The 26,170-nt window shown below is 41.6% G+C and overlaps 1 protein-coding gene across 1 annotated transcript; it reads left to right on the top strand.

The window, feature by feature from the left end:
* Window positions 1-1,430: 1,430 nt before the first annotated feature.
* LOC120867976 (cyclic AMP-dependent transcription factor ATF-6 alpha-like) lies at window positions 1,431-25,784 on the top strand. Its single transcript, XM_040250156.1, is given in 5 exon segments — window positions 1,431-1,446; window positions 2,339-2,555; window positions 2,557-3,219; window positions 3,221-3,474; window positions 25,603-25,784. Coding segments are annotated over 5 exon segments (1,332 nt in total).
* The last annotated feature ends 386 nt before the right edge of the window (window positions 25,785-26,170 follow it).

Genomic DNA, 26,170 nt, shown 5'->3' with positions numbered 1-26,170 from the left:
CACAAGGAACTTTTCTGTACTTCATAAATCACAGCACAAAGAGATGGCAAGTCCAAAAATATTTGGAAAGATAATCTCAAAATAGTTTGGGATTTTATAATTAGCTTCTTTTAACCTCAGATATATAATTAAAAATAGAATTTTTAAAGAAAGCTAAATATACATTATTATTTTTGCACTAAGGAATCTGTGAATATTTTGTTATTTGCAAAAGTTAAAAATAATTTACCCTGTTAGAATAAAGGCATGTCTGGTAATTCTAATTTCATATATATGCTTCAGTTAATTTATTTAAATTAATGATCTTAAGTTTAAGTTACTTTATAAATAGTATTGGAACATGTAAAATTAAGATTCCCTGAATTTGTGAATTTGGTTGATAGCTTTACAAGGGTTGAGTTTGACTGATAGCTTTACAAGGATTAAGTAGTTTTATAAGCTAGGTCAGACAATTGATAGGCTATAGGATGGTAATATAGGTGGATATAATACTCACATAACTTCCCTCTTACTTGAAGCTTCACTAAAACAATAGCAAAGGGATCATCTTTTTTTTTTTTTTTTTTTAATAGAGAGGCCCAAAAGGATGGAGAGAAAAGGCAAGGAGACAATGGCAATAAATTTTGGAAGCTAAAAAGCAGATGATGACCCTTAATTTACTTAGCAGATGTACAAAACCTGAATCTTAAATCTGAAATGGAGATTGCCAAGAATATCCTGATCTAAACCACAGAACCCTCAAAAGATTCAGAGCAGAAACTGGGGAGGGAGGTGGGACATAGCTGCCAAAAAAGGAGCACTGGTTAAAAGTAGTTGGAACCCTAGATCTTACCCCCAACCTCAGCCCTGAAAGCCTCTAGGGGAGTGCCTCTCCCCATTCCTGGCAGAATAAATGTGGAGGTTTCTTCTCCGAGCAGAATCAGAGGGTCTCCAGGCTGGAGGACACCAAGCCTTAAGTGACAGTATGAGCACTGTGATGAAGAAAGGAGAGGAAATGAATATATGTGTGTGGCATGCTGAGTGCTAAGACCCTCACAACATCACTACTTCCCCAGCCCTCATCCCAGTCTTTCCCATTCACTTCCAAGAACCAATGAGCACTAAGCCTCTATCTATCAGTCAGGAAACTGGGAAATCACACAAATTCCAGAGGAAAGACCCCTAGAGACAGCAGCATCAGAGATTCCTCATTAACAGCCCAGCTAGAACCATCTAAGTGAAGCTCAAAGTTGACAGACCCCACCCATATCCTCAGGACTTCCAGTTTTCTCTTTTATTCACTTTACACATGAGCAGAGAAACAAGGTTTGCCAGACATCTGAGAAAATGCTTTAACACGGAAGACAGAGATCAAAACTGACAAACTAGTGAGTAGGAGCAGGGGAAGGAAACTTACATAATAATCAGAAATAAGCACAGATATTGCAGCCATGAAAGAAGAACAAGGTGGGATAAGAGTAACAATCAGGGAACGAAATAAAGCTCTTGGAAATGAAAAACGTGACAGCACAAGTGAAAGAAAACCAAAGAATTAGGAAATAGATGAATTCCTCCAGTTAATAAGCAAAATGATAGAGATGGAAGAAGATAGGAAAATAATAAGGGGCAAATTTGGGGCAAGAAACATTCAAATAATGGGAGTTCTAGAAAGAGAAAAATGGAAATAAAGTGTAAAAGCTTAACTGAGTTAATCAAAGAAATAATTAAGAAAAATTTCCAGATCTGTAAGACAGTTCTATTAAAAGAACTCATCAGGTTCCCAGCATGATACTTGAAAATAATACACATCAAGCCACAGCATTGTAGAATATCACAACTCAATTGTGGAGATAGGTAGCTGCTAGGAAGAAATAAAGTTCCTAGAATTAATATTTGAAATGGGATGAAAGTTTGCAAAAACCATAAAGTAGGAACTACAAGACACCTCAACAATGACTTCAAAATTTGGAGCGAAATAATTTCCAACCTATACCTTCCTACCCATACAAACCACAATTAGATGTAAGGGTAGAAAAATAGTATTTTCAGGAACAGAAGTATCAAAACATTAAGCTTTCATGCACACATGCTCAGGAAGCTAGTGGAGGGTGTACATTATCAAAACAAGGGAATTAGTCCACCCTATTGAGAAATAACTGGGAATTTTGAGTTCCTATATTTTTACTTCTTTTAGGATGAGAAAGCAGGTCACTCAGCTCTATGTTAGAATGTGGAACATTTAATAATGATTATGTAGATGATATTACCCTAATGGTGGAAAACCAAGAAAACTAAAGAGCCTCTTGATAAAGGTGAAAGAAGAGAGTGAAACAACCGGCTTAAAACTTGACATTCAGAGTCACCGAGTTACTGGGCAGGGGAACGTGTGTTTTGGGGGAGCCGGCTGGCGTTGCTGGCACCATGGAGTCACCTTTTAGTCCGGGACTCCCTCACCGGCCGGATGAAGACTGGGATTCTGCCCTGTTTGCTGAACTTGGCTATTTCACAGACACTGATGACGTGCAATTGAATGCAGCAAATGAAACTTATATATTAAGACAGAACCTCTGCCAATTTGCCAGCCTCCTCAAGTTGTTCAATCTCATCTCAATCAGTGGACTCTTACTCATCAACTCAGCATGTTCCTGAGGAGTTGGATTTGTCTTCTACTTCTCAGATGTCTCCTCTTTCCTTATATGGTGAAAGCTCTAGTAACCCCTCCTCAGCAGAGCCGCTGAAGGAAGACAAGCCCATCATTGGTCCTAAGAGCAAAACTGAAAATGGACTGACTACAAAGAAAAAAATTCAAATAAATTCGAAACCTTCAATTCAGCCCAAGCCTTTATTACTTCTAGCAGCACCCAAGACTCAAACAAACCCCAGCGTTCCAGCAAAAACCATCATTATTCAGACACTACCAACACTTATGCCATTGGCAAAGCAGCAACCAATTATCAGTATACATCCTGCACCCACTAAAGGTCAGATCATGGTGCTCTCTCAGCCTACCGTGGTTCAGCTCCAGGCACCTGGAGTTCTGCCCTCTCCTCAACCAGTCCTTGCTATTGCTGGGGGAACCACGCAGCTACCTAATCACGTGGTGAATGTGGTACCAGCCCCTGTGGCAAACAGCCCAGCAAATGGGAAACTTTCTATGACTAAACCTGTCCTACAAAGTACGATGAAAAATGTGGGTTCCGATATTGCTGTGCTAAGGAGACAGCAACGAAAGATTAAAAATCGAGTCAGCTTGTCAGTCCCGCAAGAAGAAGAAAGAATACATGCTAGGCTTAGAGGCAAGGTTAAAGACAGCCCTTTTGGAGAGTGAGAAGCTGAAGAAAAAGAATGGTTCACTGAAGCGGCAACTGGATGAAGTTGTATCAGAGAACCAGAGGCTTAAAGTTCCTAGTCCAAAGCGAAGAGCTATCTGTGTGATGATAGTTTTGGCATTTGTAATACTGAACTATGGACCCATGAGGGGACTGGAATGCAAAAGTAGGAAGTCAAGAAACACCTGGAGTAACAGGCATATTTGGCCTTGGAGTACGGAATGAAGCAGAGCAAAAACTAATAGAGTTTTGCCAAGAGAACGCACTGGTCATAGCAAATACCCTCTTCCAACAACACAAGAGAAGACTCTACACATGGACATCACCAGATGGTCAACACCAAAATCAGATTGATTATATTCTTTGCAGCCAAAGATAGAGAAGCTCTATAAGTCAGCAAAAACAAGACCAGGAGCTGACTGTGGCTCAGATCATGAACTCCATATTGCCAAATTCAGACTTAAATTGAAGAAAGTAGGGAAAACCACTAGACCATTCAGGTATGACCTAAATCAAATCCCTTATGATTATACAGTGGAAGTGTGAAATAGATTTAAGGGAATAGATCTGATTGACAGAGTGCCTGATGAACTATGGACGGAGGTTCGTGACATTGCACAGGAGACAGGGATCAAGACCATCCCCATGGAAAAGAAATGCAAAAAATCAAAATGGCTATCTGAGGAGGACTTACAAATAGCTGTGAAAACAGGAGAAGCAAAAAGCAGAAGAGAAAAGGAAAGATATAAGCATCTGAATGCAGAGTTCCAAAGAATAGCAAGGAGAGATAAGAAAGCCTTCCTCAGCGATCAATGCAATCGCCAGTCTATGTCTGATGCAGGATATGGCATGCTTGGGGCTGGTACACGGGGATGACCCAGAGAGATGTTGTGGGGAGGGGGGTGGGAGGGGGGCTCATGTTTGGGGACGCATGTACACCCGTGGTGGATTCATGTCAATGTATGGCAAAACCAATACAGAATTGTAAAGTAAAATTTAAAAAAAAAAATAGGAAAAACAAATACATCAATAAATTTTGCTTAAAGAAAAAATTATAGCCATAAAATACTTTAAAAGAATTAAAAAAAAAAAGAAATAGAGGAAAACAACAGAATGGGAAAGACTAGAGATCTCTTCAAGAAAATTAGAGATATCAAGGGAATATTTCATGCAAAGATGGGCTAGATAAAGCACAGAAATGGTATGGACCTAACAGAAGCAGAAGATATTAAGAAGAGGTGGCAAGAGTAACAGGAGAACTGTATAAAAAAGATCTTCATGACCCAGATAATCATGATGGTGTGATGACTCACCTAGAGCCAGACATCCTGGAATGTGAAGTCAAGTGGGCCTTAGAAAGCATCACTATGAACAAAGCTAGTGGAGGTGATGGAATTCCAGTTGAGCTATTTCAAATCCTGAAAGATGATGCTGTGAAAGTGCTGCACTCAATATGCCAGCAAATTGGAAAAACTCAGCAGTGGCCACAGGACTGGAAAAGGTGTTTTCATACCAATCCCAAAGAAAGGCAATGCCAAAGAATGCTCAAACTGCTCCACAATTGCACTCATCCCACAAGTTAGTAAAGTAATGCTCAAAATTCTCTAAGCCAGGCTTCAGCAATACATGAACTGTGAACTCCCTGATGTTCAAGCTGGTTTTAGAAAAGGCAGAGGAACCAGAGATCAAATTGCCAACATCCACTGGATCATGGAAAAAGCAAGAGAGTTTCAGAAAAACATCTATTTCTGCTTTATTGACTATGCCAAAGCCTTTGACTGTGTGGATCACAATAAACTGTGGAAAATTCTGAAAGAGATGGGAATACCAGACCACCTGATCTGCCTCTTGAGAAACCTATATGCAGGTTAGGAAGCAACAGTTAGAACTGGACATGGAACAACAGACTGGTTCCAAATAGGAAAAGGAGTACGTCAAGGCTGTATATTGTCACCCTACTTATTGAACTTATATGCAGAGTACATAATGAGAAATGCTGGGCTGGAGGAAGCACAAGCTGGAATCAAGATTGCTGGGAAAAATATCAATCACCTCAGATATGCAGATGACACCACCCTTATTGCAGAAAGTGAAGAAGAACTAATGAGCCTCTTGATGAAAGTGAAAGAGGAGAGTGAAAAAGTTGGCTTAAAGCTCAACATTCAGAAACTAAGATCATGGTATCTGGTCCCATCACTTCATGGGAAATAGATGGGGAAAGAGTGGAAACAGGGGCTGACTTTATTTTTTGGGCTCCAAAATCACTGCAGATGGTGACTGCAGCCATGAAATTAAAAGATGCCTAGTCCTTGGAAGGAGAGTTATGACCAACCTAGACAGCATATTGAAATGCAGAGACATTACTTTGCCAACAAAGGTCCGTCTAGTCAAGGCTATGGTTTTTCCAGTGGTCATGTATGGATGTGAGAGTTGGACTGTGAAGAAAGCTGAGCGCCAAAAAATTGATGCTTTTGAACTGTGGTGTTGGAGAAGACTCTTGAGAGTCCCTTGGACTGCAAGGAGATCCAACCAGTCCATCCTAAAGGAGATCAGTCCTGGGTGTTCATTGGAAGGACTGATGTTGAAGCTGAAACTCCAATAGTTTGGCCACCTCATGTGAAGAGTTGACTCATTGGAAAAGACCCTGATGCTGGGAGGGATTGGGGGCAGGAGGAAAGGGGATGACAGAGGATGAGATGGCTGGATGGCATCACTGACTCAATGGACTTGAGTTTGAGTGACCTCCGGGAGTTAGTGATGGACAGGGAGGCCTGGCGTGCTGCAATTCATGGGATCGCAAAGAGTCAGACACAACTGAGAGACTGAACTGAACTGAACTGAATATGCCATTGTGTATATGTATCACAGCTTCCTTATCCATTCCTCTGCCGATGGACCTCTAGGTTGCTTCAATGTCCTAGCTATTGAAAACAGTGCTGTGATGAACATTGGGGTACACGTGTCTCTTTCCATTTTCGATTCCTTGGTGTGTATGCCCAGCAGTGGGATTGCTGGGGCATATGGCAGTTCTATTTCCAGTTTTTTAGGGAATCTGCACAGTCTTCTCCATGGTGGCTGTACTGGTTTGCATTCCCACCAACAGTGTAAGAGGGTTCCCTTTTCTCCACACCCTCTCCAGCATTTATTGTTGGTAGAGTTTTTCATGGTAGCCATTCTGACCAGCATGAGATGGTACCTCATTGTGGTTTTGATTTGCAGTTCTCTGATGGTGAGTGATGTTGAGCATCTTTTCATGTATTTGTTAGCCTGGATGTTTATTTTTTGCCTCTTCTCTGACTTCTTTGTTAAAAATGCTTTGTTGACTCTGTGTAATGAAAGTGTTGTGAAGATCTTTTTTGTGGAGTCCATTGAATGAGATCTGAGTGAGCCCTCAGGCTAAAAAACGGTAAAATTATTAAAGTAGTTATGGTTAAGCAAAAACAAAACAAAACAAAAAAATAAAACTTGACGTTCAAAAAACTAAGATCATGGAATCCAGTCCTATCACTTCATGGCAAACAGATGGGGAAAAAATGAAAACAGTGACAGACTTCATTTTCTTGGACTCCACAGTGATTTTGGAGCCAGGTTACTGCAGCCATGAAATTAAAAGATGCTTGATTCTTAGAAGAAAAGCTGTGACAAACCTAGAGAGCATATTAAAAAGCAGAAACATCACTTTGCTGACAAAGGTCCATATAGTCAAAGCTATGTTTTTTCCAACAGTCATGTACAGACATGAGAGTTGGACCTTAAAGAAGGCTGCTGCTGCTGCTGCTAAGTTGCTTCAGTCGTGTCTGACTCTGTACGACCCCATAGACGGCAGCCGACCAGGCTCCCCTGTCCCTGGGATTCTCCAGGCAAGAATACTAGAGTGAGTTGCCATTTCCTTCTCCAATGCATGAAAGTGAAAAGTGAAAGTGAAGTCGCTCAGTCATGTCCGACTCTTCGCAACCCCATGGACTGCAGCCCACCAGGCTCCTCCGAGCACTGAAGAATTGATGCTTTTGAACTGTGGTGCAGGAGAAGACTCTTGAGAGTCCCTTGGACAACAAGGAGATCAAACCAGTCAATCTTAAGGGAGATCAACCCTGAATATTCATTGGAAGTGCTAATGCTGAAATTGAAGCTCCAATACTTTGGCCACTTGATGTGAAGAGCTGACTCATGGGAAAAGACTCTGATGCTGAGAAAAATTGAGAGCATGAAAAGAAGGAGCAACAGAGGATGAGATGGTTGGATGATGTCACTGACTCAATGGCCATGAGTTTGAGCAAACTTCAGGAGATGATGAATGACAGGGAAACCTCGCATACTGTAGTCCATGGGGTCGCAAAAAGTCAGACATGACTTAGTGACTGGACAACAACAGGATTTTAATAGGAGGAGATAATTCTAAAATGTTATGTAAATTATACAGGGATAAGGAAACTGGGGTGCAGCACATGGATGCAGGTGGAGGTCATCTCCAAGACAGTAGTGAAGGGAGGTGTCAGGGAGTCCCAGGTAGAGACTACATCGAGATTATAGCAGTAAGACTCCAGATGTAGACAGATTGTCATCACTGCATCACCAGCCATCATACTGTCTTTCTCAATCAGCTGAACTACTAATGATATGATTCAACAGAACGGGCATAAACCAAGAAGGAGGGAGACATGAGATCCAGGAAACAGGGATCTCACTCATGAGAAGACAAAGGGAATTCATTAGATGACATTAAAGAGAAGTCACAGGTGACAATATATGGAAGGCCTGGACCAGTCCAGGTAGAAGGAGGATGAATTTCTGCTGAAGGGCAGTTTCCACAGGGAAAAAAACCAGCAGTGTTAGATCCTGGCACGATAAAATTTATGAAATACTGTACTGCGAGATTTGTGAAAATTATGGGACAAATTAGCAGAGTGTACCAAACAAAACTCTAGGCAAACTTTTATATTAAAAAAAGCAAGCAATTGCTAACTTAAAGAAAACAAAATAAGAAATAAGAATCATAGTGCCATACAGTGCTTAGCTTAGAATAACATTTATATAGACAAATACTATGACCACTGAGACTTGCCTCAACCAAAAATCTTGATATAACTGTAATTAGACAGCGGTCTGGAGAAACAAAGAGAATGGTGGCAAGAGAGAGTGCAATCCTCCTCATTTATTACAGGTCAGGAGAAATGAGTCACATTGAGCTGCCAAAAGTTACCAGGAGATGCATATTATTTAGAAATGTGGAGAAGTGTGTATTCCAAAAGAATGGCTGAAAAGGTCAAGAGTAGCTGCCTTTGGAAAAGCAGAGAGGGAGCAGTAGGGCAAGGAAGCTATCTTTTTAAATTATTATAAGCCTTTTTGTATTATTTGTGATACCATGTGCAGAGTTAACAAAAATAAAAATAACAAAATAGAATATATTAAATTTATAAATACTATTTAAAATGTTTAATGCTCAAATAAGTTTGTAAATGGATCCAGGTTTAGCCAAAGTCTCCTAAAAGTGCTTCCCAGGGTTGCTAAGATTATGTATAAAATAATGATGCTTGTAAGTTTAATGTTAAAGCCTAAGGAAGAATTAGGTTTAATTAAGTTGAATAAACTTAATGATGTGTGTGTGTGTGTGTGTGTATAAAGTAACTCCTGAATATCCTTTCCTGTGCATAAAAACTCATCTTGACCACATGAAATCTCATATTGTCAGATTTTAAAGCCAGTACTGAATGCTGGGAAAGGGAGAGGTGCCTGGGGGTGCATGGCTGATTACGCTTTGGAGAAAGAAAGGAAGATCTTCAACCACGGGTTTTTCACCAGTTCCTGCCATCCATATACTGGGGACATGAACTGATCTGTGCACCCCAGTCTCATCAGACAAACAGGATAGGATGTTTGATCTTGAAGCTCATCTGGTCATTCCTGAGTCATATTTTGTGCTGAGCAGTCTTCTCCCCAGCTCTGGGCAAGTCCCCAAGGGATAGATAGGAAGGCTGACAAATTGCTCTCTCTATCCTGTTAGTGACCCTTCCTGCCCCAGAGTCATTAGATTCAAGGAAAATGAGCAGTGGCAGCTAATTAGGAATAGATTGGGGTGGGAGTAGGCAGGCAGCAGGGAATGAGTGGGGATCCAGGGACACAGTTCAGAGACTTTTCTCTAAAGAAATCCAACCTGAAAGGACAGACGGTTGTTGAATTAGCCCACACTACTGGGCATTCATTTTAAAAGATTACAAGAGATGTTTCAATAGTCACCCTCAGGAACTAATTTTTTCCATATCATATAGTCCTCTAGCTCTTCAAAATGCAGGACTGGGCAGGCTAAATTTCAATAGGCAAGACAACTCTAAAACCCTGTATTGAGCAGGACATCAGAGAGACTAGGGTATACACATATTTCTATGAAGGGCCAGATAGTAAATATTTTAGCCATATAATCTCTGTCATAACTGCCCAAGTCTGCCATTTTTCAGCACAAAACCAGCTATGGCTGTGCTGGGTTCAGTCTTGTCTGACTTTTTGTGACGCCATGGACTGTAGCCCACCAGGCTCCTCTGTCCATGGGGATTCTCCAAGCAAGACTACTGATGCCATGCCCTCCTCCAGGGGATCTTCCCAACCTAGGGATCGAAACCAAGTCTCCCACATTGCAGGCGGATTCTTTACCATCTGAACCAACAGAGAAACCCAAGAATACTGGAGTGGGTAGCCTATCCCTTCTTGAAGGGACCTTCCCGGCTCAGGAATCAAATGGGGGTCTCCTGCATTGCAGGAGGATTCTTTACCAGCAGAGCTACCAGGGAAGCCCCAAAGTAGCCATGAAAGTGAAAGTGAAGTCACTCAGTTGTGTCCGACTCTTTGTGACCCCATGGACTGTAGCCTACCAGGCTCCTCTGTCCATGACATTTTCTAGGCAATAGTACTGGAGCGGATTGCCATTTCCTTCTCCAGGAAAGCAGCCATGGTCATATGTAAATGAATGAGCATGGCTGTGTTCCAATAAAACTTTATTTACAAAGACAGACAATGAGCCAGATTTGACCCCCAGACAGTAGAATCAGAAAACTAACTTTCATCCAAAACTGCACTGGATGAAAGTGTGAAGAAGTAGATGCATTAAATGAATCCTTAATGATGGCATTTCAGGTTGTTTGACAAGTGGGTGAATATCAGTCAGAATCTTGTTTCAACTACTGGAAAACTATACAAACTTGTTTAAAGCCAAGAGAAATTTTCCGTTTGTTGTTTATATAACTGAAAGCTTAGAGGTAGACCTCGCTTTAGGAGCAGTTCTAAATTTCTCTTTCCTCACCTTTGGGCTCACATTCTCCCCTGTAGAGGGCATTCTCAACCAGCTTCTCTTCTCAGAGTTATGAAATGGTTGCCTCCAGCAACCAAAGCTAGATCTTTCAAGATTCACATCCTATGGCAGGAGCTTGGAATTCTTGGCAGAAGAATTGAGACCATGCAAATTAAACTGGCTTTAAGCCAGGTACTCATTCAGTCTTAATATCTGCTAGTGCAAAACTTTTTTCTTTGGCTTTTTATTCTAGAAAGGTTCTGATAACTCTTGGGCCATATTCTTCCTTATAAATGTTACAATTAGCTTGTCAAGCTCCAAGGAAAATCTTTTAGGGTTTGTGACTGGAACTGTATAAAATTTATAGACCAACCTAAGGAGGATCAACATCTTGACAATACTGTCTTCACATTTATGAATGTGGTATAGTTCTCTCCATTTATTTAGATTTTCTTTAATATCTCTTAATGCTTACGCTCAGTAGCTAAATCAGGTCCAGCCCTTTGCAACCTCATGGACTGTAGCTTGCTAGCCTCCTCTGTCCATTGGATTCCCCAGCTGAATACTGGAGTGGGTTACCATTTCCTTTTCTAATCTCTAGCTATTTATAATTTTCCCCATAGCGTTCAATAGGGAAGATGGAGAAGCAAGAATACACAGAAGGACTGTACAAAAAAGGCCTTAATGACCTGGATAACCACAACAGTGTGATCACTCACCTAGAGTCATACATCCTGGGGTGTGAAGTCAAGTGGGCCTTAGGAAGCATTATTATGAACAAAGCTAGTGGAGGTGATAGAATCCAAGCTGAGCTATTTCAAATCCTAAAAGATGATGCTGTTAAAGTGCTGCACTCAGTATGCCAGCAAATTGGGAAAACTCAGCAGTGGTCAGAAGACTGGAAATGGTCAGTTTTCATTCTAATCCCAAAGTAGGGCCATGCCAAAGAACGTTCAAACTACCACACATTTGCACTCATCTCATTCTAGCAAGGTAATGCTCAAAATTCTTCAAGCTAGGCTTCAAATGTACGTGAACTGAGAACTTATATATGTACAGGCTGGATTTAGAAAAGGCATAGGAGCCAGAGATAAAATGCCAACATCTGCTGGATCAGAGAAAAAGTGAAAGAAGAGAATGGAAAAAGTTGGCTTAAAACTCAGCATTCAAAAAATTTTAAGATCATAGCATCCAGTTCCATCACTTCATGACAAACAGAAGGGGAAACAATGGAAAGAGTGATAGACTTTATTTTCTTGGGCTCCGAAATCACTGCAGATGGTGACTGCAGCCATGACATTAAAAGACACTTGCTCCTTGGAAGAAAAGCTGTAACAAACCTAGACAGTAATATTAAAAAGACATCACTTTGCTGACAAAGTTCCGTATAGTCAAAGCTATGGTTTTTCCAGTCAAGAATGGATGTGAGAGTTGGACCATAAAAAATGATGGGTGCTGAAGAATTGATGCTTTTGAACCCTATTGTTGGAGAGGGCTCAGGGGAGTCCCTTGGACAGCAAGGAGATCAAACCAGTCTATCCTAAAGGAAATCAACCTTGAATATTCATTAGAAGGACTGATGCTGAAGCCGAAGCTCTAGTACTTTGGCCACCTGGTGTGAAGAGCTGACTCCTTGAAAAAGACTCTGATGCTGGGAAAGATAGAAGGCAGGAGGAGAAGAAGGGGGTGACAGAGGATGAGATGGTTGGATGGCATCACTGATTCAATAGGCATGATTCAATAGCTCAAATAAGGTTTGAGCAAACTTCAGGAGGCAGTGAAGGACAGGGAAGCCTGGGGTCACAAAGAGTCAGACACGACTGAGTGACTGAACAAGAACAAAACAAACATCAATGACTTAATACAGCAGTAAACATTTGTTATCTTCACAGTAATATGGGTCAGGAATGTGGGAGTATTTTCTGACTTGGCTCACTCATGAAATTGCCATCAAGCTGTTAGCCAGGGCCACTATCATCTGAAGGTTTGACTGGAGCTGGAGAGTCACATCTAAGGTTATTACTCATGCCTAGCAAGTTGGGGCTGGTTGTTGGTGAGAGGCCTCAGTTTATCCCCCTTGGAGGCCTCTTCACAAGATGTTTGAGTGTCCTTACAGCATGGCAGCTGGCTTTCCTTAGAGTGATTCAAGAGAAAGAGAAATCCCGCCAAAAAGCTATTCTTTTTATGGTCCAACCTCAAAAATCACATAGCATCAGATTCTATTAAAATTGAGAAGCTAGTCTGGCTTATTTTCAAAGGGAGGAGAATTAGTACCACATTCTGAATCTCAGGAGTGAAGAAAGCACCATCCCCATAGTCTAAGGTTTCTGATTTGTTATTTTTATTTTTTTGCAGAAGAGACCTCTAGGCTCATAGAGAAATGCACATTTGCTTTTCCTATTTTTACAGCATCCTTCCACCAGATATTTTGGTAAATTCTAATAGAAGAAGATACTGCTTCCTTAGTACTGTTCTCACCAGAGCCCCTCTTGGTCTGAATTACAGCCATATTAAATTAATTGTACCCCACCCCTGTCTTGCTCTCATTCCTTTGCATATGCTTTTCTCTCTGCCTGGAATTCATCTCCCCTGGCTTATTCCTGCTTAAGCCTTTCCTAACCTGAGTCTGGGCAGGATTCTCCCCAACCCCCCACTTACATTCTACTATCACACCCTATGCTTTCACCTTCCTGACACTAATCACACTATAACACGATCGTCCTTAGAATCTAGCCCTCGGGCAGCATCAGCCTAATCTGAATATTTGTTAGAAATGCAGAATTTCAGGCCTCCCTTCCCACACTCATTGAAACAAAAACCTCTGAGGTGGGATGCTGAAATCTGTGCTTTCACAAGCCTCCAGGTTATCCCAGTGCTCATTTAGTTTGAGAACCACTGCTTGCTTTAATGTAATTGCCCATTTACTGTTTGGACTCCATACCAGAGGTCAGCTCCATGGAGTAGGGCTCTCTCTGTCCTCATCATCTCTGTGTCTGCCAAGCCCATGATCTGTGCTCTGTCAATTCTATGTGGAATCTGAAAGATAAAGGTAAGAAAGGGGGAGGGGACTTGGTCCGAGAGAACTGCCCGGGGACTGACCTCCACCTCCCTGCTTCTACTCATCTCCAAAGTCAGCCACACTAGATGCTCCAGACTTTTGCCTTGTTTGTTTGCTTGCTTTTTTGCATTTCCTGGAGGTTCATTGTCTTCCAAATAAAATTGCTTCTAAAGAAGCCAGGACCCTGGGGCCCAGGACAGGCACCATAAGCCTGAAGAAGTGCTCTGGGACAGGAGACACAGCTGGTCTGGGGGCGGTTAGTGGCTCTGTGTTAGTGACTAGGTTTGGCTGAGCTTCAGCAAGTCCTGTCTCTCACTGGGGGCTCTGACAGCTTGTGGTGGGGCAGGTGCATTGTCTTCTCCATGGGAACCTATAATACAGCACAGGAAGTGTAATGAAATGGGGCAGAAGCCAGATAACTGTGAGAGCACCGAGGGGACCAGCAGGAGGACTTCAGGGTCACAACGCAGTGACGGTGGATACAGGAGCCAAAGGAGTCTTAATTGTATCCACTCCAAGATCTTCTCTCCTCCCTTCTCCCCAGCCCTCAGTGTTGCTCTTGTTCTCCAGGTCTTGATGTGGTACCCGTCACGTGACCATTTGCAGATCAGGACCATGGACTGAAGTAGAAACTTATTTTTCTTCAACTAAAGCAAACCAAACATTCACTGTACAGTTTTGGATTGTGGTTTGAGGAGAAGTCTTCTCCAGTGTGTGTATGGAGGGGCAGTCCAGACCAGCGTTTGTAATGACGTTCCTATCTGACTCCCTCATGAATGTGGAGGTTACCGTCTGCATTCTCCTAGCTGTCTTGTGATCACCTGTGGAAAAGAGGGCTTCCCTCTGTGATTTCTCCTGAAGGGAGTGGAGATTACTGATGTCAGTCATTGTGAACGGACCATGCCGAGGGTTCTCCAGAGTGGCAGAGGTTAAAGGTGGAGCCTACCACAAGGAGCCTGGCAAGGATGCTTCCCACCAGGGAACGCCAGTGTAATGGGAGTACGTCAGATTCCATACGCCCAGTTTTCTGCTTCAAGGGTCAGCAAACTGTGGTCCCTAGGCCAAATCCAGCCCACGGTCTGTTTTTATGAATAAAGTGTTATTGGAACACAGTCATGACCATTTATTTATATGTCGCCTGTTACTGCCTTACCGTCATGATGGCAGAGTTAAGTAGTTGTGATGGAGTCTGTTAGGCCCACAGAGGCCAAGTATTTATCACTGTATCTGGCTCCCTAAAAAGTCTGTAGACTCTTGCTTTTGGTGGAATATTTATTTCCTCTTTAAGATCTCCACCCTCTGGCTCTGGCTTGGTCATATTTAAAGGGTCTAGCCTGATTTCATCTATGCTAGTGGGCTTAAAATATTTACTTAAAATTTTTAACTTAGAAGTAATTTCAAATTTATATAAAAGTTGCAAGAATAATGCAAAGATTATCAAATACCTTTTACAAGATTCACCTATTAACATTTTACACCATTTGTGTTATTTGTGCTCACACTCTATATATTGATATTTTCTGTTTTCTATTCATAATATATAATATTCTTAAACATTTGAGACTGTCACATACATCAGAGCTCTGTACTTTTGAATGCTTCATGTGCATGTGTAGGCTTCCTGAGAATTAAGACTTTTTCTTTTCATAACCAAGTACACTTAAATTTTAGTCAGGTTAATATTGATTGCCAACAAATGTCGATATAGTCAAAGCTATGGTTTGGCCAGTAGGCATGTATGCATGTGAGAGTTGGACCATAATGAAGGCTGAGTGCTGAAGAATCGATCATTTCAAACTGTGGTACTGAAGGAGACTCTTGAGAGTACTTCAGACAGCAAGGAGATCAAACTAGTCAATCCTAAAGGAAATCAACCCTGAATATTCATTGGAAGGACTGATGCTGAAGCTGAAACTCCAATGCTTTGGCCACCTGATGTGAAGAGATGACTCATTAGAAAAGACCCTGATGCTGGAAAAGATTGAGGGCAAGAGAAGGGGGCAACAGAGGACAAGATGGTTGGATGGCATCACTGACTCAATGGACATGAGTTTGAGGAAACTCTGGGAGATAGTGAAGGACGGGGAAGCCTGGTGTGCTGCAGTTCATGGGATTGGACATGACTTAGTGACTGAACAACAATATTGATACCATACTTTCATCTACTCTGCTGCTGCTGCTGCTTCTGCTGCTAAGTCGCTTCAGTCGTGTCTGACTCTGTGCGACCCCAGAGACGGCAGCCTACCAGGCTCTCCCGTCCCTGGGATTCTCCAGGCAAGAACACTGGAGTGGGTTGCCATTTCCTTCTCCAATGCATGAAAGTGAAAAGTGAAAGTGAAGTCGCTCAGTCATGTCCGACTCCTAGCAACCCCATGGACTGCAGCCCACCAGGCTCCTCTGTCCATGGGATTTTCCAGGCAAGAGTACTGGAGTGGGGTGCCATCGCCTTCTCCATACCATCCATATTTCAGTAATGTCCTTTGCACTATTTCTTCTCTTCCAGTATGGCATTCAGGGTCAGGAGTTGCCTTCACTTGTGAACATTAGGGTTTTGAGGTTTGATTCCATGAAGGAATGAAACATATCCTTTATACTTCATCTCCCAGAAAACTGTAAGGAGAAAGCAACCTTTTCTCTGGCCCTTTAGAGCTTATACTTGAGGAGCACCTAGAACCTTCTGGGGGAAGTTTCTAGGAACTGGGGAAATGTCCATCAAATGGGGTTTCTAGAAGGCAGGTAGGTTCCTACAGCTTCCTGCCCCTCCTCTGAATATGGTGGTCATGCCTCACATTTGGAGATCCCCAGAGAGGAGAATTTCTAGCCCAAACTCTTTACTCTCTGGCTGCAATCAGCCCAAAAGATCCCTTTCCATGATGATCCCCAGCCCTAAAGAGAAAATGTATGTAAGACTCTATCACCCTGAGAATTTGGAAGTGTGGGGATAAAGAAGGACCTTGGAGCCAAATGCACAGACTTGGAATCTGCAGATCTGGGAAGATCTGTGCCTGTTGATCTGTTAAGGATCCAACTTAATTATATCAGTTAAGGCTACCATTTAAAGCATAATTAGTCATCCTTTTAAAAATAGAGAAATATTTTTGGTTAGCATAAATGGGTTAAATAAAAACTTATGCAAGAAGCAATAAAGTTTGATTTGGTGTATCTGTAATATATGTAACATATCTAAGTAATCTTGCAGAAATATGTGTTACATTCATTTAACTGTTAATTCATTTTTTATCAACGATTTATTGGTCTATTGTGTGCTAAGTGCTGGGGATGGAGAAATGAATCACACATTCCTGGATATGCTGGGAGGGACCATTTTGCTGTATTAAAAAATTTGGATTTATCTTTCAGAAAGTATAATGTTATTCTCACTGGGCCTGGCCTGGGCCTAGAGATGCAGGTTTGAAATTCTGACCCTTCTGGGGGTGGTAGCACTCTTTTGGAACGTGTGATGCCTGTGGCTGGACTGCAAATACTGGTAAGGGGTTTAAGTCTCTAACGATTCTTCCAGAACAGCCAGCTGACAATGAGTAATATGCAGTTTGATGTGAAAATTAGAAAACTGGCAGACGAACCTGCAAGAAGGAAATTGGATTTCCAGAGAGACGAATGGGAGGCCATGCGGCTGAGCAGGGTTCATAAGATGCAAACGCAGGCAGGGGAGTTGCAATCCTTGCTCTTGCACAGAGTGCAAAATAAGTCCCTATTATTTATTTATATATGGGTGAAAGCAAGAGTTCCGTGGTCCTGGTGTTTATGATCAAAATGGATGGATTCAATATCGAGCAATGATGTGTTCAAAATGAAAGGCACATCATTAAATGTCACAGGCGTTTATTAACACAGTTTCCTTCTTATTCAAATAAAACAAGCATTATCCCACCAGGGCCCACATGAGTCTCTCGCCTTTTCTCAGCAGGTTTTGGAGGAATCTCTGTTTCTGGGAGGCAGTGTGGTGGAAAGCAAATCTGAGAAAAGCAGAGGGATGTAATAAGGAGTGCTCCCTTTCTCTTTAGCTTCCCCATCATGTTTCATTAGCTTACTCATTTGTTTCCCATCCCTTTTCTCCTCTTTTATTCCTCTGCTTCTCACTGCATATTATTGACATTTAGAAATGGATTCTGGGGACTTCCCTGGTGGTGCATTGGATAAGAATCTGCCTGCCAGTGCAGGGGACATGGGTTAGATCCCTGGCCTGGAAAGATTCCACATCCTGCGAAGCAACTAAGCCCGCATGCCACAACTACTGAGCCCACTTGCTGCAACACTGAAGCCTGTGTGTCTGGAGTCCATTGCTCCACAACAAGAGAAACCACCACCACGAGAAGTCTGAGCACCACAATGCTCGCCAAAATTGGAGAAAGCCAACACACAGCAGTGAAGACCCAGCACAGCCATAAATAAATAAATAAAAGAAATTGCTTCCATTCTCATGAACTGTGACTTGTTTCCCCCACAACAGTTAGTTGGGAGGAAATGGCAACCTTCATCTCAGGATCCTTTGAACAAATCCATGCCCAGAGCCACTCATGCTAAAAGGCTGCACAGTTTTGAATGTTCATGCTCCAGCTGAAAGAAACCGACTTTGGAGAAATGACATAAATTCATTACTACTGCACTGAAACCTCTTCCTGCTCCAGGCAGAAAAGATAAATTACCACCCAAGTGATATAAAGTTAGTTTGAATATTTTGTTGGATCAAATGCATCACAATGTCTGGAAATCTCTCCTCTTTCAAGTTGGAATTAAAGAATGGTTATCAGACCAACAATAGACACTATCATTTGCATACATTTCATCTCAAGGGACTTCTGAAGTTATGCAATACTCCAGTGGTTAATTGTTCTTCACACTCTGACATATCAAATTACAGCTCAGATTAGGATGAAACCATTGGTGATAGAAATGACTGGCAGGAGTTCACAAAGGGGGGCCTCTTTGAGGCCTGAAAGAGGACATGGCCAACAGGGGTGCTGCTGGGCCTTTTAAAGTGTTCCCATGAAGGAGGTGAACTTGACAAATTTTATTTGAAAGCAGGTTTTCTCCATGTTTTATGATTCCAAACAACTAGGCGTCCAAAAATTCTAGCTTTTTCCTTTTTTTTCTTTTGTCCCTTTTCATCAAAGACTTAATTTTTTTGAAATAACCTTTAAAGTTGTCACTGATTCCATTTCCCCCCAGAATTCTTATTGAACAGGTCTCTGGTCTCAGAGGTTCTATGGAGGGAATTAATAATCAGTGTGTACTGAGAAGGTGTAACAACAGCAGGCTGATTTTTGAAAATTCTTCCTGATTTCTTCATAATCTCAGGGGACCGTCAAGAAATAATATACTCCATTTTATTACTCTGAGCCTCCCAAGCACAGCACAGAGGCAGGCATGAGAATGATATGCCTTTCTTGCTGAGTAAAGAAGTAACTAGCCTTTTCCCATGGTGCCATGTTGGGCTGCACCCCACAGGCCTACAAACCCTGTGCTTGCCAGTTGCAAGAACAAAGAGAGAGCCCAGAGGCAGCAACAGAGACATCAATGTTTAAACAGAGTGGGGAATCTTACAGCTGCGGTGCTGAATTGACACTCCACTGTTTAAGGCAGACAGCTGGCAGGACATGGCAGCAGTCTGTGCTCCCAGGGGAGGGGGAGGTTACCAGTTATAGGGGAGCTGGCATCAGGTTGGCTCTCTGGTTACCAGGTAGTTGAGATTAACAGAGGGACATGCCCCTCACTGTCCCACTTATAAGCTCTTCCATAATGGAGATCTTCCCATTTAAAGGTTATAACAATCACCCACTGGGCCTGGAGCAAGTATGTAGGAAGGTCAGTCCTGTGAGTTGAGTGTGGGTGAAGCAGGCACTAGTCAGGCAGGGGATGGACAGAGAGCAAGAGAACAGACATCTTTGGTGGCCTGATAATATACTCCACTCCTACATACCCTGCATAACCCTTACAATCTTGGTCCATTCCTCTTCTGCAGTATACCTGGGGTCAGGTATGTAGAGGGGCACTGAAATCAGGTATCACAAATACAGTATAGACGCCAGCAGCAAAAGTATAAACTGAAAGATACCCAATATGCTAAGAACAGTCATTTGCCAGGATGTGAGCAGATTCTGAAGGTAAACACTTCTTGAGTCAATGGAGAGGGAGTCAATGGTGGCAGCATCGTGTCCAGTTTATAAGGAAGATAGGGCCACCCCAGGCTTCCACAAGCTCAAAGCCAACCCCATGGTGGGGGAGGCCCCAGCTCTAAACAAGCATTGTCGGCTTAGCCAGGGGTCACGGTCACAGTAGAAGATCTACTGCCCTGTGTTCTGGTACATGCCATTAGGTGCGCACCCATTAGGCTATGCTTAGCCCCTCAGTCGTGTCCGCCTCTTTGAGATCCCAAGGACTGCAGCCAGCCAGGCTCCTCTGTCCATGGGGATTCTCCAGGCAAGAATACTGGAGTGGGTTGCCATGCCCTTCTCCGTTAGGTCTTTCCAGACAAAACTTTGTTAATCCCAGTAGTTGGACTTATGTGTCCAAAAGCCAGGCCATTCCACACAGCATAGCCCAGGGGGGCTTATGGGCAGTCATTTATACAATAATGTTTACTGACATGCGTCCTTCTGATGCACTGGCATGTATGATAAGAAGATGGTGGGAGTCTAATCCCTCCATGGTCAACAGTCCCCACATAGTCACTAATCAGATCAGTTTCATGGAAGTCCAGAGGAGGACGACAAGGGCATCTCGCTGTAGACACAGCAATTCGGCTCAGTCCTCAAATAAATTTTTTTCTGCTAACACTAGGAATGAAATGTAACGCATCTAATAGGCACAACAGATAGGAGACCTTCACCATTAAGCAAGATACAAGCAGTACCTGCACTGTGAGATAATACCACACTTGGTTGTAGTTTTTGTCCTGGTCTGCAATAGAGTTCAGAAAACTCAAGTTTTCTGTAATACAGGAGCACATCCAAAATCACCCTCTACAATGGCCACCTAGTGTTACCTTGGATGTCAGAACCACAGCTACTCCACTTTGACGTTCGAATGCATTCTCCTCCACAATGGCCAGAGCAGACGTATAATGAATGTTTGACAGGACATAAAAAAGGCCCCTCTGGTCAGTAAAGTTTAAGTTTAACCATATATTTGCCAGAATGTACCCCATATACCTCCATATATGAAGATTTTTCCATCATTTCCCCCAAAGCATATATCCCTCAAAGGAGGAATGCTGCTTGCCCTGGGTCCAGATCATGTCCCTTGGTGCTAGGCCTCCTTTTTGTTTGCCTAGCTATCCACATTGGGGGAAAACTGATTGGATATTTTGAACAGGATCAGAGGTATGTTAATGGGGAAACATTTTATAGGCTACACATTTTATCACTTATACCGAATTATTACACAAACATTGTACATCTGCTTTTAGCAGCAGCCTTAAAAGCAAGCAGTGATACATCATGAGTAGTTGTACTCTGTGACAGCTTCACTAGATAATTTCCTCTCCATCCTGAACATCAGGACAAAAGAACAGCTAGCACAATAACTCTCATAAATACAGACCTCAATTAGCAGAAACAATTTAATATTCACTGAAATATATTTTTCTTTCCAAAATTACCCTCATCTTCACCAACCACAGTCAAATCGAGACTTATTTGTTTGCAAAGTCAGTCTGGTCAATTGACCACAAAGGCTGTGGTGGGACTCCTCAGAAGGAATCTCAGGCAGAATTCCCAAAAGGTCTCTCAAGACCAGGAAAACCATGGCAAAGTTGTGCCATCAGGCTCCACTTCAGTGAATTTCTCCCTCTAGAAGTCAGGAAAACATCAAGATTCCTGCACTTGCCAGGAGAGAGTCTTCTCCATTTGCCTGATAAGGCTGCTCAGAATCAGGTGTCTCCAATTTTCAGAGAGGCCAGGCAGAGAGAAAAGAAAAATGGTTCAATTCCACCCTCAGGAGTAGTTTACCAAATTGCTATAAATCATAACTAACTTGAGGGGAAGGGCTTCTTTCTATGTGGAAAATAGAGTTCAAAACAAGTAATATTCCAGACAAAAACCATAAAAATTATTCTGATATTCAGCAGTTCACTCAATAATCAATCTTTTAAAACCTGAAGTCATCAGGTTTTCCATTAGGATTCTTTAATTTCTTACCCAGCTCAGTGGTATGACCTGAAGTTTATCAGAGACCTGTCCTTGTCAAAAAGACCTTCCTATGAATCTTCTTGAAGATGAAACATTTTTGCAAAAGTATCAAAGTATAACTGTCTATAAATGACAAAAGATGTAAAAAGGCAAGGTTAAATACTTTGATTGCAATGTAATCAATAAAGAAAATTGCTTACAATAACTAGAATTATGACTGATTTTAATCTTAATCTTTAGAAATCTTAATCTCTGGCAAAAACTAAGAAGCAAGTACTTGTGAACTGTTTGTCATACCAGAATTTTCTGATAGGAAAACCTACACTTTAGTCTTCCTCTCTTAAGAAAGTAAAGGTAGATAAACTTAGACCCATGCCGCAATTAATGTTCCAATATTCTATCCATTTGAAATGACTCAGATAGTCAATGAATTTTATTTAACTTAGTTTACTTTCAATTTACCAAAATCTGGTAGATATTCCCCAAACATAATTACTCCAGTAGAGTTTACCTAAAGGTTCTTATCTCACTTACTTAAAGGTTCATCCTATCAAGTTACTTTCTTTGCTGATGGAGTTGCAACAAATATAATAAGGTCCTATCTAACCTCTAGGAAACTTAGGTCCGACAGAAGTATTATACTTAACACTGATGACTCAAAAGATACATCTTTATTACATCAAACCAATAAGCTTAAGGAGCTTCAATACCAGGTATTGATTCAGCATCAAATATGTCCCAGATCATGTGAACCTGAAATGCATTTGGGACACTTTCTTTTTTTTTCCTTTTTATTTCTGAGAATTTTATAGTTTTTAGAATTCTTTCATATTTCTGAGAATTTATATAAACTTTTAATTTCTTTTCAGCCACTTAAGCAGAGCTTATCCACAAACAAACTGTTGTGGTCTGGGTGCGGGTTGGAAAAGAATTTCCAGACATGAGACAGAATGAGAGGGAAATAAAATTTATTAGAGTGAGAGACACTCTTAGAACAGTGAGCCAGCTCAAGGGAGAACTGACGTTGAACAGGGGTCCTTAGTCCACTTTTATACCCAGGGTACAAGGAGTGGGATAGGGGTCTTGTGGGTCATTTGCTGATTGGATGAGGCACATATACTGGGTGGTGGGGAAGAGTAAGGCAAACATCTTCTCCCTATGAGGTAGGAGGGGAGACAGCTTATACTGCTCAGGAGGACATGAAATCCATTAATAGTTACAACATGGGGGAGGGAATGACTATAACAGCCTGGTTTTTCTGTTCCTGCATTCCAAGACCCTCCTTGGTTTTATCTGCTCTTTCATCCTTGGGTCACCACATCAACTTTATAGTGCCATTTGGAGGCAGAGACATCTCATATTTATAAGATACACATAAACATATGTGTATCTATATAGACACAGATCTCTCAGTTTTCCTGCTAGAGCCTAAAAGCCCTCTTTTTTTTTTTTTTTTAAACTCAGGATTAAAATTCTTGAGGGCCCAAGTAGATTACTTTCTTTCTCTAAAGACATATGCAGAAACCAGTTTTGAATATCTAGAGAGTCTCATCTTGGCCATATTCAGGTTTTTTTTTTTTTTCTTTCAGTTTCTGAATTGCCTATTCAGTTTAAAAAATAATAGTAATAGAAAGTAGTACATATTATTCACTCACATTCACATGCTTCATTTTAGAGGAACAAGAATCAGTATTCAAGTTGACCTTTGTATCAGCTATTTAGCTAAGCCTCTGTGGCCTTTTTTAATATAAAAACCAATGGCCAATACTACCCAAAGCAATCTACAGATTTAATGCAATCACCAAATTACCAATGACATTTTTCACAAAACTAGAATAAATGATTCTAAAATTTATATGGAGCCATAAAAAAAAAAAAAACTCGTAATTTCCAAGTCACCACGAGTTAAAAGAAGGATGTTGGAGACATAACACTCCCAGATTTCAGACAATACCACAAAGCTACAGTAATCAAAACAACACTGTATTTGCACAAAACAGACATATGGATCAATGGGACAGAATAGAAAACACAAATAAACCCACACACTATGGTTGATTAATCTTTGACAAAAAAGGCAAGATATACAATGGAGAATAAGAGCCTCTTCACCAAGTGGAGTTGGGAAAGCTGGACAGCTGCATGTAAATCAGTGAAATGAGAACACATCTTTATCCTATATACAAAAATAAACTCAAAATGGCTTAAAGACTTAACTATATAAGATAGGACACTATAAAATTCCTATGAGAGAACATAGGCAAAACAATCTCTGACATAAATTGTAGCAATGCTTTCTTTGGCCAGTCTCCCGAGGCAATAGAAATAAAAGCAAAAAAAAAACCCCAAATGGGACATAATCAAACTTATAACCTTTGGCACAGTAAAGAAAACCATAAACAAAATGAAAAGACAACCTATGGACTGGGAGAAAATATTTGCAAACAATGCAATCAACAATAGCTTGATGTCCAAAATACGCAAACAGCTCATACAACTCAATAATGAAAAAACCAAACAACCCAATAAAAAAATGAGCAGAAGACCTAAATAGACATTTCTCCAAAGACGTACAGGTGGTCAATAAGCACATGAAATGATGCTCACCATTGCTAATTATTAGAGAAATAGAAATCAAAACTACAGTGAGGTACCACTTCACCCTGGTCAGCTTACCTGTCTGAAGCGAGGTCCTGGAACAACATCCCACTGTGAGCAGTGGATGGCCAGCAGAACGTGGTGGCAGGTTTCTCAAGGAGATGGTGGAGGTGGTGGTGGTGTGTTGAGATTACCACCACATAGATTCCCATAGGGGAACTGACAGGTAACAAATGCTGGAGAGTGTATGGAGAAAAGGGACTCCTTCTATACCATTGGTGGGAATGTAATCTGGTGGAGTCATTATGGAAAACAGTATAGAGGTTCCCTGGAAAATCAAAAATGGAAATTATCATATGATTCAGCAATCCCACTTCTGGGCGTATACTTAGACAAAACTATAATTCAAAAAAGCACATGTACCCTAGTGTTCATAGCAACACTATTTACAAATGGCCAAGACATGTAGCAACCAAAATGTGCATCAACAGATGAATGTAAAAAATACATGTAATATATATTATACACACACATATACATACAAAGAATATTACTCAGCCACAAAAAAGAATTAAATAATGCCATTTGCAGCAACATGAATGAACTTACAGACTATCATATTCAACCACGTCAGACAGAGCAAGACTGATTATCATATATATCACTTTATGTGGGATCTAAAATATACAAATGACCCTTATTCACAAAACAGAAACAGACTTACAGACATAGAAAACAAACTTACATTACCAAAGGAGAAAGAGTGGGGAAGGACAAATTAGGGGTTTGAGATTAACAGATAAAAGCTGCTATATACAAGATAGATAAACAAGAACCTACTGGATAGGACAGAGAAATACATTCACTATCTTGTAATACACCACAATGGATAAGAATATGAAGAAGAACATGTACGTGTAACTGAATCACTTTGCTGTATATCAGAAATTAACACAACATTGTAAATCAACTATACGCCAATTCAAAAAAAAAAGCAACAGCCAGCCCACAGCTGCGGGGCACATTTTCCCCATTGTAATAGCGGCCAGTATCTCTCAAAAAGTCTTGGGTATCTATGAGTTCTCTATACACTCTTGGTGGACCCCATTCATCAACAACAGCCCCCACAGGACCCTACAGACTAGTGGATGGCCACTCCGGGATTTCAGCTGCAACTTTCAGGTCCCCATTCCCCGCCCTCATTTCCAGGCATCTGGGAGCGCACAGGCGTTTCCTCCGTTTCTTGGCCCCTCCACCAGTTGTTGGCCTGCACCTTGCGGGCCTGCCAGATCTGTGCTCACCCAGTCAAGACCAAACAAAGAAACATCAGTGGATTAATGGGTGGAGGGACTTACATGTCTGAAGCAAGGTCCTGGAGCAGTGGAGGTTAGCGCAGAACGTGGCAGCAGGCTTTGTAACAAGGTTGGGGCGGGGGTGTGATATAACCAGTTATAGGGGGAATTGACGTCAGGTTGGCTCATTGCTCACCTGGGAAACTAGCCGGAGGCACGCCCCTCACGCACCTCACGCCCTTCACGTCCTTCACAGCCCCTCACCGCCCTCTCTGATAAGCTACCTTGTGGAGAGGTTCTTCTTCTTCTTTTTTTTTTTTAAAAGCAGAAATGTGTTTATTAGGCACCCGTTTTCTTGACAGAGGAGCAAGACCAGGAAAGAAGTGCCTGCAAAAATCTCTCGGGTTGCAGGAATCTCTCAGAAGATGCCAGAGAATGTAGGTGCTGACTGGCCGACACCTCCAGAAGAACACTATTTGGCTGGA

This window comes from Oryx dammah, unplaced genomic scaffold, assembly GCF_014754425.2.
Source record: "Oryx dammah isolate SB20612 unplaced genomic scaffold, SCBI_Odam_1.1 HiC_scaffold_1, whole genome shotgun sequence".
Taxonomy (NCBI): Eukaryota; Metazoa; Chordata; class Mammalia; order Artiodactyla; family Bovidae; genus Oryx; species Oryx dammah.
Note: the sequence above shows the minus strand (reverse complement) of the source record. Positions and strands in the feature narration are given on the sequence as shown.